Source organism: Conger conger, chromosome 3, assembly GCF_963514075.1.
Source record: "Conger conger chromosome 3, fConCon1.1, whole genome shotgun sequence".
NCBI classification, from domain to species: domain Eukaryota; kingdom Metazoa; phylum Chordata; class Actinopteri; order Anguilliformes; family Congridae; genus Conger; species Conger conger.
In genome coordinates, this window is record NC_083762.1 from 80,189,765 (window position 1) to 80,200,717 (window position 10,953).

At 42.1% G+C, this 10,953-nt stretch overlaps 2 protein-coding genes and 2 non-coding genes across 4 annotated transcripts in view; 1 reads left to right on the forward strand and 3 right to left on the reverse strand.

Moving 5' to 3' along the window:
- Positions 1-2,600, reverse strand: part of mob4 (MOB family member 4, phocein) — a 6,341-nt gene extending 3,741 nt beyond the window's left edge. The window contains 4 exon segments of the mRNA XM_061233676.1: positions 279-326; positions 503-603; positions 934-996; positions 2,457-2,600. Of these exon segments, the coding sequence (XP_061089660.1) occupies positions 279-326; positions 503-603; positions 934-996; positions 2,457-2,516 (272 nt within the window). The 5' untranslated portion in view covers positions 2,517-2,600.
- A 961-nt stretch (positions 2,601-3,561) lies between these two features.
- On the forward strand, positions 3,562-3,679 carry LOC133125338 (U5 spliceosomal RNA). The gene has a single exon (XR_009708415.1). It is a non-coding gene; the product is annotated as a U5 spliceosomal RNA (small nuclear RNA).
- A 396-nt stretch (positions 3,680-4,075) lies between these two features.
- Positions 4,076-4,193, reverse strand: LOC133125339 (U5 spliceosomal RNA). The gene has a single exon (XR_009708416.1). It is a non-coding gene; the product is annotated as a U5 spliceosomal RNA (small nuclear RNA).
- Positions 4,194-6,354: 2,161 nt separating this feature from the next.
- hspe1 (heat shock 10 protein 1) lies at positions 6,355-10,805 on the reverse strand. The gene is made up of 4 exons (XM_061233675.1): positions 10,647-10,805; positions 8,073-8,228; positions 7,307-7,396; positions 6,355-6,927 (listed from the first exon to the last, which is right to left on the reverse strand). Exons 1-4 carry the CDS (start codon positions 10,647-10,649, stop codon positions 6,877-6,879), a joined length of 300 nt encoding a protein of 99 aa, XP_061089659.1. The 5' UTR covers positions 10,650-10,805; the 3' UTR covers positions 6,355-6,876.
- Positions 10,806-10,953: the final 148 nt, after the last annotated feature.

The window sequence follows — 10,953 nt, forward strand, 5'->3', positions numbered from 1 at the left end:
TGTGGAATTTATCCTTTGCGAGTCTCATATTTCAATATTTATATTGGGGCAGCCTGTAGCCTAGTGGCGAAGGTACATGACTAGGAACCGGGAAGGTTGGTGGTTCAAGCCCCGGTGTAGCCACGATAAGATCCACACAGTTGTTGGGCCCTTGAGCAAGGCCCTTAACCCCACATTGCTCCAGGGTTGCGATTGTCCCCTGCTTAGTCTAATCGACTCAGTTGATATTATTATTGTTGTTATATATATTATATATAGAGAGAGCTGGCGTTATAAGTCTCACCTGTAGTTTGACTGCAAGGCCGTTCAGCTCCAGGCAGAACTGTCTGGGGGTGGGGCGAGAAGGAAGGGACACGTCACGTGACCTCACAGGAATGACACGTCACGTGACTGCACAGGAAGGGACACGTCACGTGACTGCACAGGAATGACAGAAGCTTCCAGAGGGCTGAGCTGGCAGCTGGGCATGCGCGGGGAGAGCAGGGAGAGCGGGCTGGAGTACCTGAGGTGCTCGTACTTCCACACGCCCTCGTCCTGACCCTCGGGGGGCTCCAGGATCTTATCGATGTTGGAGCAGTCCGAGCGGATGTTCTGCTGGATGTACTGCGCACAATAATAACGAACTTTATTATACATAAAAAGTAGCTTACGTTCAGACCAAAACATTATAAAGAATTACAAAGATAAGAATGTGAACGGAAATATACATGTACAACTGTAAAATTGAGACTGCTCACAGTTTCAAACGACAGCGAAAGCCAAGCATCGCTCATTAGTCATCTTTACCACCTTGAGAAAGCGCGTCGGATTTTTATCACACCTAATTTAAGGGACAAGCAAATGGCGTCTGAGAAATGTAAGGCAAGCATTTTACGCAGCCTTTAACGCACAGCTGCCACTCATTGCTCAAACGACGCTCTGTCAGCACCACACCTGCTGCACCGCCAGCGTGCTGTCCATCTCCTCGAACGATTCATCGGGCCAGTTATAGAAGTCCTGCAGAAGAAGGAATAAGACAGTTCTGCAGTCAGGCGGGATACGCACCATAACCACCTATAACCTACAGCAGGGCTGCAACATCTCCGGTCCTGGAGGGGCATATCTCTGTGTGCTGGTCGTTGTTCCACCCGATTTTTTTTTTTTTTTTTTTTTTGACAGCTCGATAAACTACGCTGCTACACTTGAGTGCATTAAATCATAAAAATCATTAGGACACACTTACAGTCTTGTGGTTGCTGGTTGAACAAATGTCGGGTTCAAGATATCATTGAGCTAATTAGGTAATTAAGAGCCGAAGCTGGAACAAAACCCCGAAATGGACCCGGCCTTGTTGTGCACTCGTGGGAATAGCGAATCGGGCCAACTGGGTCCTTTCCGGTCGAGATGACATCAGTTGCCTCTTCAGTCGTCATGATTAAGGCTGCTGGCAAAGCACCAGTCAGCCTCAGCTAGCAAAAGCCTACTCAGTTGAAGACAAATAGGCAATATATCCACTATACAACTCACTATAATCAATGCCTATATATGATCCAAAGAACAACGTCCCTTACACTTTCAAAATAGAAAAATACGCAGAATAATTCCATTCAGACCAGATTCATAACATTGACGCTGCCACAGACACTCAGTTCCCTTCATTGCCAAAAATGTTTTTTTGTTTTTTTTTCCTTTTTACAAAATAGAAAGTCAGCTGAAATTAGCCATTTCAATGGGTACGTTAACGTTGCCAGGGTAGGTTAAGAAACAAAAGGTTCTTCATCGACAAACTAATGTGGGCGTTTTTATAGAACATATCCTGCTTTTTGACGAGCAATACCATTTTAAAATTCAAATCAATAAAATACACTAAGTTAGATAGCCAAACAGAGTGTAGGGTTTGCTTGCTAAAATACTTGGCACTACCTTGGTGGTAGCTGGCTAGCTAGCTCAAAAACAGAAGAATCTTCTTCACCAAAAGGAACTTGGCTAAGATAGGCAACAGTACTATTACTAGGCTATCCCAGTCTAGCTAGTAATACCTACAAATCAGATCGTGTTGGCTTGGTAACGTTACATACCGAGTTAAGTTAGCCATTTCGAGGTCTTGATTTGGTCTGTTCTAGTATGCTATGCTAGCAAGCAAAAGTTCCTTAGCAAATTAATAACTCGTTTGTTAGTTAACACTAGCTGAGCTACATAGCTCACGAAATGGCCAGCACTAGCAACACTAGCTAGCTACCAAATGACTACAATACAACCAGACTCGGCTAGCTAGCTAGGCCCGACCCTTAGCTACTGTCTCGGCTGCCGAGTCGGCTAGCGAGCTAGCTAGCTACATTTGCAGTCGCTCTCTCTTGTCCCTGACACACGCTCAAAAGGCCAGATCGGTAGACATTCTCCCGCTTCAATCGGGCACATTCGGTCAAGGGGAGTCTCATGACCCCGTCCCACCACTTTCTGAGGCAAAATTGTGTTACCTGGGCCTTAGTTCCTGGCCGATTCCTCCTCAGAACTGCAGTTCCCTCCGCCATGACCATCTCGCCAGGATCCCGGATACGACCGACGCATTGCTGCAGTGTCGCATCAGGCCACCAGGGGGACTGTAGAGCAGTACTGGACGCATACGTCAACTCCAGTACTCGCAATGTAGGTCGTGTATCGACAGGTTATTATTCTTAGATGTATTTCCATTCATTAATGCAAACGGACAAATGTTAGCCCCAGTTTAAACAATTGCACTCCTAAAATACAAAGTAATATGCATTGTGCATCATGATTCTACACCAGTGAAAACTATACAGCCTATCCCTTAATAAATGTACTTTCCTCTCAAAATGTAAAAGCCCTTTTGTACCTTTTTATATATTTATTTTTGTTATGTGGCCCGTTCTCCTATTCGAACCTTTTCAAATAATGGTGCAATTAAATATAGTAATAATGATGGGATCACTGTTCATATCAATGTTTTATTTGCTTACTGTACAGTTAATTATGTTACATGTAAACGGGTTGCATAATTGTAAAAATGTACTGACATTATACAATATACATAGCCCACAGTGTTCAAAGGGGATATGTGCAGCAAAACTAAATAATATGAGACTCTAGAGGTCACTGTATGTCCGAGTCACTGAAACGTTAAAACGAGTTACCATATAGCCCATGATATGATATGGCCTAAAGTTACTCAGTTATAGGAACACGATATTTTTATATATATATATAAATAAACTGTGCAATCTACACTGAGCCAACAAGCACATATTGATTATTTAAATGTAAATATTAAACAAAAAAAATTAAACGCAGTTACATTCTTACTCTGAAGGGTTAACCTTAGGCGTGACGTCAAAACTGTGCAATACATATTACCCACAATGCACTCGTGTGCACACATATTAGATATTTTAGTTCATATTTATACTTAACATAACTATTGTAATTGCAATACATTCAGAAAACCGTAGTTAGAACAGTAGCCCGGTCGGTACTGCGGCCATTGTTTCGGACGTGTATTCCTCCCGTGAACGTGTGAAGTGGCGCTTTTGATCCGGCCGATTAGCAAGTCGTTAGCACCTCAGTACACTCTGGTTTCTCTTCAGATCGTATAAATCTTTCGCCTTTTACTAAAGATTTCCGTGGAGAGGAACATTTATGAGTATCAACTAATTTTTTGTTAGCCCTGCCTTACGGCGGGGCTTCCTATACCGGTATAATAAAAGAAAGAGCAGAGAGTAGCATCATACTAACTTAAAACCGTTTTGGCAATTGTGATTTTAGCATCATCGATCATGCATTACCAAGTACTCACACTAACCAAAATAACAGCATACGATGCAATGAGTAACGTTACAATGCCAGTAATCAAGCGTATCCAGAGTATGCGAAATCCCACCGTAATACTCATAAAACATTCTTTCTAACATAATCCATTGTAACTAACTTAACTGAGAAGTTCGCCCAAATGCACTCGAACAGAAACGTGCACAGATCTCAGAGAAATACGTCCCTTAGGCGACCAGCATAGCATAGTATCCCCCGTATGTATTGTGTTATTCTTGTATATGTATTATTCTTATATTTCACCGATACAGGAAGCCCCGCCGTAAGGCAGGGCTAACAAAAAATTAGTTGATACTCATAAATGTTCCTCTCCACGGAAATCTTTAGTAAAAGGCGAAAGATTTATACGATCTGAAGAGAAACCAGAGTGTACTGAGGTGCTAACGACTTGCTAATCGGCCGGATCAAAAGCGCCACTTCACACCTTGACGGTGGAATACACGTCCGAAACACTGCAAACAGTAGCCGACTGGGCTACTGTTCTAACTACGGTATATTGAATGGATTTGCATTGCAATAGGGTAAATATGAACCGAAACATTTAATAAGTACGCATACGAGTGCACTGTGGGTAATATTTTTTCACAAACGTGACGTCATAAGGTTAATTTAACCCTTTAACCACCTAGCATTTTTAAAATTTAAAAATGTTTAAATGTTTAAATGTTTAAATTCCAATATTCAATATCTGCTTATTGGAACAGAGTAGATATGCACTGCATATCTAGCGTGAGAAGCCAGCCACTAGTATGACACGCTGGCCCCTGGTAAACTCAATATAAAACCACACAACACATTCCAGCAATATAGACATAAATCTAAAGTCATAAATATATAATATTACATTATATATAACACCACTTATCCACCTGGCTAAAGAAAGCATTTTAATTTGTGTTCGACCAATGTTAAGTTCCATATCCATTATGCAACGGGCAGGTAAATTAAATCGAAAAGCACACAGAGCCCGGCACTCCAATGATTAATCAAGCAAGAGTGACTTAATACTACTTATTTTATTCGATTTTTATTCCACGGCGGAAATGTTTCGGATCATGCCGTCTTCAATGCCGATAAAATGTATGAATCAACTGCACGGCAACACAACACGTTCTCAACTTGTCCGCTAGATGGTAGTACAATACTTCTAAACACAGAAGACTGACGCAGAGGTAGGCCGAGATATGCTGCGGTCGTCGACCCCAGAGTTTTGGCCCTGTATATGCTGGTTTTGCTGGCAACGTCACTCTCCACAATAGCTGTATTACTTCTGTTGCAGAGAAGCCACAGCCAAACTGTGCACACATTTGGTTACTATCGCCATTGAGATTTACTAGTCAAACAGTAGGGCGCAAATAATTTAAACGTAAAATATTTTATCTCTAAATATTAGGAATAGCATCTGGAGCATGACCCTTTAGCCACCGAATGGCCTGTTCCACGAAGCAGGAATACTGAGTTAGCTGTATAACTGCACAGAATAAAACCCAGAACAGCTATTTTCACTTCAGTCCATGTTCCACATTTGGGAAAGGTCTGGGGTTTACTCAGTGCATTTACCCAGCTAACTCAGTAAACCTGCTTTGTGGAACGGGCCCCATACAATTTATCACTCAAGCAATATATAAATATCGGCTCTTGTCTTGGACCAAATACACACAGATTTTCTGAACCTAAACCAAGAAGCCGCTTGTAGCTGAAACATTCGCTCCAATCTAACGGCGTGTAGTCGAGATGCGCATTTACGTTTTTATCACAAAAACAAAATATACATATAAGTTTGTATTGCAGAACAGATTTAGGTTTCGTTTTCATTTCACAAAAGCAAGTAAATAAATGTACCCACAAATCCTGACAGGGTTTCATCAGTCTTGTACAAACACTTTCCATGCTTTCCAACACTAGCCAAACTTTCCATATTTGGCTAATTCTCAGTCGCGTAGAATAGATCGGTCTGTCTACAACTCTTGTCGCTTCCGGAGACAGATAGCTTCTCGAACATGCTCTTATTTGCCGGGGGCGCCATTTGCGACGCAATAATAACGCTTGTAGCGTCCCGTTGATCAAAGACAAGCAAAAAACGACAAAAAAGAACCGAGTTCCATTTTTTTGACAACTGGTCGCATCCCAAAATGCCAGGACGCGTCACCCATAGCTCCAGGCCACTGCCATCCAGGCTTTTCGCATACTTTATTTTCTGTTGCTATGTCTGGCAAGATATTATTTAGCCTACAGCTCATTTTTGTAGTTTATGGACATAGAATTGAGTTGAAATTGTACTTCCCTCTAGGGTCTTTCGGCGAGCTTATCCCTGGTTATGGGTATGCATTTTGTTGTACGTCGCTCTGGATAAGAGCGTCTGCCAAATGCCAATAATGTAATGTAATGTAATGTAGAATAACCGATATATTTCTGCGGTAAATGGGTTGAGTGGGTATGATGCATACAGGATGATGGAGTTTAAATCGTGGGAGGTTAAATCAGGATGTTGTCGTCAGTTTTCAGGAGGCTGTAAATAACGGCTGACCATGATCAAATGTAATCAATTAGAACCTTTACTTTTTACATTTGAACGGTGTACATGATATTCACCACTTTTAATATAGATACCACATATCAAATATATGCCTCTGCTGGAAAATATTTTCAATACCAGGTCATTTCTGAGCAAGTTAAATGCACAACTGCTCACATTTACTGTATATTCCCACAGTGCTTAAAACAAAAACTAACACTCAAAAACACTGCCGTTTTAACATTAACATTCAAACACTGTTGTCAGTCATTGCCCATGTTTGATTAGTGGTAATTAATGCGGTCAGTTGGGTTGCCACACTCAGGATAATGGAAGTACATACGAGACAAACTAGTGACCCTACTCATTATGGGGGAAAAACAACCGTGCTGCCCATGTGGACCCAAACGTTCACTTTATTATAAGAAAACAATTATGTACAATTGAACAACATAGAAAATACACAGAAGCGCCATTATTTTCTCTTCGCTTCTCCTCCAGATGCAGTGGATTCGGGGGTCAAAGGTCAGGAGAGGACGTTAATCTACATATTTGCCCAGGATATCGGCATCACGGAACAGGAAGTAATCCTGAGAGAGAGAGAGAGAGAGAGAGAGAGAGAGAGAGAGAGAGAGAGAGAGAGAGAGGAGAGAGAGAGAGAGAGAGAGAGAGAGAGAGAGAGAGAGGAGAGAGAGAGAGAGAGAGAGAGAGAGAAGAGAGAGAGAGAGAGAGAGAGAGAGAGAGAGAGAATCTGAAATGTTAGATTTACAACTCTCGGTCCCACCATACATTCAAGTCCAATTGTTATACTGGCAAAACAGTTGTGAATGGGGAAGGGGGCTACAGACGAGTCTTAATGAGAGATAAGTGTGACCTCCGCCCCAAATAACAAAACAAAAAGCCACTGATTCATTTAGAAGTGAAGATAGGGTCTCCAGTAGCAATTATTGGACATTTAACCTAAATTACCTTGTCATCCAGAATAACTTTAGTTCCTCCATATTCAGGCAATAGGACCTTCTCTCCAACGGTAACACAGACTGGCCGAGTGTCTCCGTCCTGATTGAGATGACAACACAGACAGGTAAAACAATCCGGTCCCCTTACCTGGCAGACTTAGAAACACAGCAAAAAACTCTCAAGAGCAGCAGTTCCCTGTTCCTGGAGATCTACCATTCTGTAGGCCAGGGATCATCAAATCTGTGTCTCGAATTGAAATAGGACCTCGGTTATCGCACCTGACTCACAGGTAAGGGGAGGGTGGAAAACCAGTAGTTCTCACCCCTCAAGGACCGTGAGTTGATGGTCCCTGCCTAGGTTTTCATTTCAAACCCTAATGTGGCATACCTGATTCACAAATTGGCAGGTCAACAAGATCTCTAGCTGTTGAATAAGGGTGTGCAATGTTAGGTTTGGAGTGAAAACCTACAGGACGGTAGATCTCCAGGAACAGGGGTTGGGCAGCCCTGATCTAGTTGTTGAATGAGGTGCGCTTTGTTAGGTTGGAGTGAAAACCTACAGGACGGTAGATCTCCAGGAACAGGGTTGGGCAGCCCTGATCTAGTTGTTGAATGAGGTGCGCTTTGTTAGGGTTGGAGTGAAAACCTACAGGACGGTAGATCTCCAGGAACAGGGTTGGGCAGCCCTACTCTTGCTGCTGAATGAGGTGTGCTTTGTTAGGATTACAGGACACTAGATCTCCAGGAGCAGTGTTGGAGCTACATTATTTAATCACCTTGTTGGTGGTGCCAGGGCCCACGGCCACCACCGTGGCCTGGAGCACCTTCCCCTGGGACTTCTCCGGAAGCATGATGCCGCCCCGGGTCACCGTCTCCGCGGCAAGCCGCTCCACCAGCACACGGTCAAACAGGGGGAGGAACTTCCTGAACGCCTGCGAGATGGAGAGAGGGAGAGAGGGAGAGAGAGAGAGAGGGAGAGAGAGAGAGAGAGAGAGAGAGAGAGAGAGAGAGAGAGAGGAGAGAGAGAGAGAGAGAGAGAGAGGAGAGAGACTGAGTGGGAGCCATCTTTGGAACTCACCGTTTCATTTTAAGAGGGGGTGGGCAATTCATTTCCTGGAGTGGACGGTGTTTATGGTTTATGTAGGTTTTTCGTTTCCCAAAATTACCCTGACTAAATGAGCTAATTGGGCGCATAACGCCAACACTGGTTCACCCATAGATTAGATCACAGTAAAACGCTTTATTTAGGGTCAAGTACATCAGGTCTTTTTAAAAGGAAACAACTCCTGCAATAAGACCAGGAAGTTCTCAAACCCATTTGCATTACTGATCTCTCACTCATCAGTATACAACTCATAGAGAAAATGGCGGACATTTTTTTCCCTTAATGGTGGATGTCACAGATGTTTTACGAAAACGGCAGAAATAAAGATTTAAAAACTGCATTTTAGAACGACCAGCCTGTGACTGTGTGCAACTGCCATCTTTCTGAAGCTTCTTTTAGGGCCAAGCTTAGGTGGAAATGACAAAATGTCTGATCTGGGCACATGACCTTGAGTGGAGGTCATTCCCGAACAGGGAGGGGATGGAGGGGGTAGGGGGGGGGAAGGGCAACATTCCAGTCTGTTAATTCTAGACAGGATAGTAGTAGTAAGGGATATTGTGTCAATGTTTACCATCTTCCCTAAACTAAAGGACACAGGACACTGAACCCAAAGACAAAGCCTTTGGATCGCCCTAAACAGACCGCAAACGGCTCATTCCAGCGTTCCGCATATTAATCACTGAGCTCCCCCACAGTACTTTCAAAGGGCAGTACAGACTCCAACCAATCACAGTAGTAGTACAAGGTTGACAGATGGCATTTTTCTTTTTTTCGAACCTCAAGGATTCCATGGGTGCCAAGTGGAAAAAATTTTGTGTGTCACAGTGAAGACAAATCTAAAACTTTTCGCCATTTTGATTCAGCAAATAAATCAAATTAAGATATTTTCACAATTACTCTCATGCAAAGATCATTTTTCAATCGGTCAAATGCAAGAAAACGCTAGGCTACTAAAATGCGACCATGAGGTGAAAGAAAATAATGCCCCCCCCCCCCCTTTATTCCTGCGTAAGGAATCATAATTAATGACCTTATTTCTGACAAATGCTGTACGTATCAAGACTGTCCTCGCGCAGTTGCAACAAATAATTTCAGCCCCATGACCGTTTAGTATCGATGTGAGGTGGGAGTCCAGGGTTTATGTTCTTTTTGCTGGTTCCGCGACAACACTGGTTACAGTATTTTGAACGATTATATGACATAAAACGATACGTTGTGATTTTAAGAGGTTCCAGAAAGACGTTAAAACATGGCTAAAAACAACCACACACTGTTCACGCCGTCTCCAAAACAGTAAAGCACATATCTGTATATTCTCATGATGGTATGACAAGGTACTTTTTTTTTTTTTTTAACATGCCGGTTTTTTTAAATCTCCGTCACCGGGAAATGAGCCGACTGCTGAAACTGCTTTGAGGCCTACTGCACATGCGTACAACTACTTACAGCCCAGATATTCTTTTGAAGTTCATTTCATATATGAACTTGAAAAACAACTTCATACTAGACCTGACAATAAAGTTATGAAAACGGTATTACGTATTATGAGTTAATATTTTTTTTGAAAATGTGTTAGTTTGTTATGATAGCAAACGACCTGTGGATAGCAAGATCATTTTGCCCCGGATACAATTACTTGTGTAACGACCATAGCTTGTAAGAATTTAAATGACTGCAATTCGTGTTTAAGTAACGTTAAAGCAAAAGCATGTCCAAGTCAGTTTGAGTACAAAATACGAAATAGAATAAAAATCTACATATTGACCCAACGTAACTGAGTTTTAAATTAAAACACTGGCTTATTCAAACTAGCTAACGTGTTCGCTACCGACAAAAACTGCTTAATCTTAAGCACGGTGAAGTGAATTGACCGAATTCTCCGTTAAGAAATCAATTTTTAATAAGATCAATGGTATGGCTATAATAATTTAGGGAGCCATTTCATAGTCCAAACATGTGACGTTAGCTAGTTGGCTAACTAACGAAATCTATTTATCTACTTCACAAAAACATTCGACGCAACCTATACTGCAAGTATTAGGCAGCTAGCCATTATTATACACTCAGATACCAAGCAGGTAAATAATTATGACGATGACCTTGCTAGCTACTGAACAAATTATAGTTACTCAATGCAGACTGTAGTAGGATAGGACACTAGCAACTCTAATGCCATTATATGTCCACAGAACATGCAACATATCGACTAATGCATAACTAACGTACCAGGAGCTGATAGTCTTACCATTTCAGTGTGTTTAAGAAATATTTGCAAGCCCTCGCCGTCTTAGCTCACAGTGACTGGAGGTTTCAGGGACACGCTTGCTTGTAGCAGGTACACTGCTCCACGTGAAGAAATATCGAGAAACAATGCGCGCATGCGCGCTTATTCTTTCAAACTTGAAGCGCACCCCCCTTCCTTCAATTTTTCATTTTTAGTCTTCAAGTAACATTGCTATTTGCAATTGCAAGCATTGTTGTCAACGTACATAAATAGATGTGGGGACATACATCATGTTAACAGAATATATCCATACAGGCAGTATGGTGTA